The 430-nt window shown below is 48.1% G+C and overlaps 1 protein-coding gene across 1 annotated transcript; it reads left to right on the top strand.

Moving 5' to 3' along the window:
• Positions 1 to 156: 156 nt before the first annotated feature.
• On the top strand, positions 157 to 416 carry PHALS_02484 (uncharacterized protein; the record flags this gene model as incomplete). Its single annotated transcript, XM_024720224.1, has 2 exons — positions 157 to 308; positions 386 to 416. 2 exons carry the CDS (start codon positions 157 to 159, stop codon positions 414 to 416), a joined length of 183 nt encoding a protein of 60 aa, XP_024572754.1.
• Positions 417 to 430: the final 14 nt, after the last annotated feature.

Here is a 430-nt window from a genome sequence, read left to right as displayed (position 1 = left end):
ATGCTCCAAAGTGCTATTAAACTGGAGGTGCCAATTGCGCTCTATCAGGTAAAGCACCGGGCAGAAGCTTATGGATATCCACTCTCGACATCTGACTTCGAGAATGCAAAGGCCCTATCCAAGTTCCTTGCTCCCTTCGAAAAGATCACCACCGCTATGAGTGCGGCCTCATATCCTTCATTGCGTATGTTGGTGACGTTCTTCCAGTTTGCAAAGAAGCACATTGACAGTACCCTTGTAGAAACAGACAATGCAGCTGTCAAAAGCGCAGCTCAAGCAATGCAGATCAAGCTTGCTAGCTACTATGGGTTGGTTGTTTCATTGCCTGCTTTGGTCGCGAATTGTCTGGATCCTAGGTACCGCTTGAAGAATGTTCCCGATGCAGATCACGCTCGCATTGTCGCAAAGATCTGTAGCGACTCCATTGCTC

The sequence above is a fragment of the Plasmopara halstedii genome (genome assembly GCF_900000015.1).
Source record: "Plasmopara halstedii genome assembly, contig: Scaffold_201, whole genome shotgun sequence".
Taxonomy (NCBI): domain Eukaryota; phylum Oomycota; class Peronosporomycetes; order Peronosporales; family Peronosporaceae; genus Plasmopara; species Plasmopara halstedii.
Note: the sequence above shows the minus strand (reverse complement) of the source record. Positions and strands in the feature narration are given on the sequence as shown.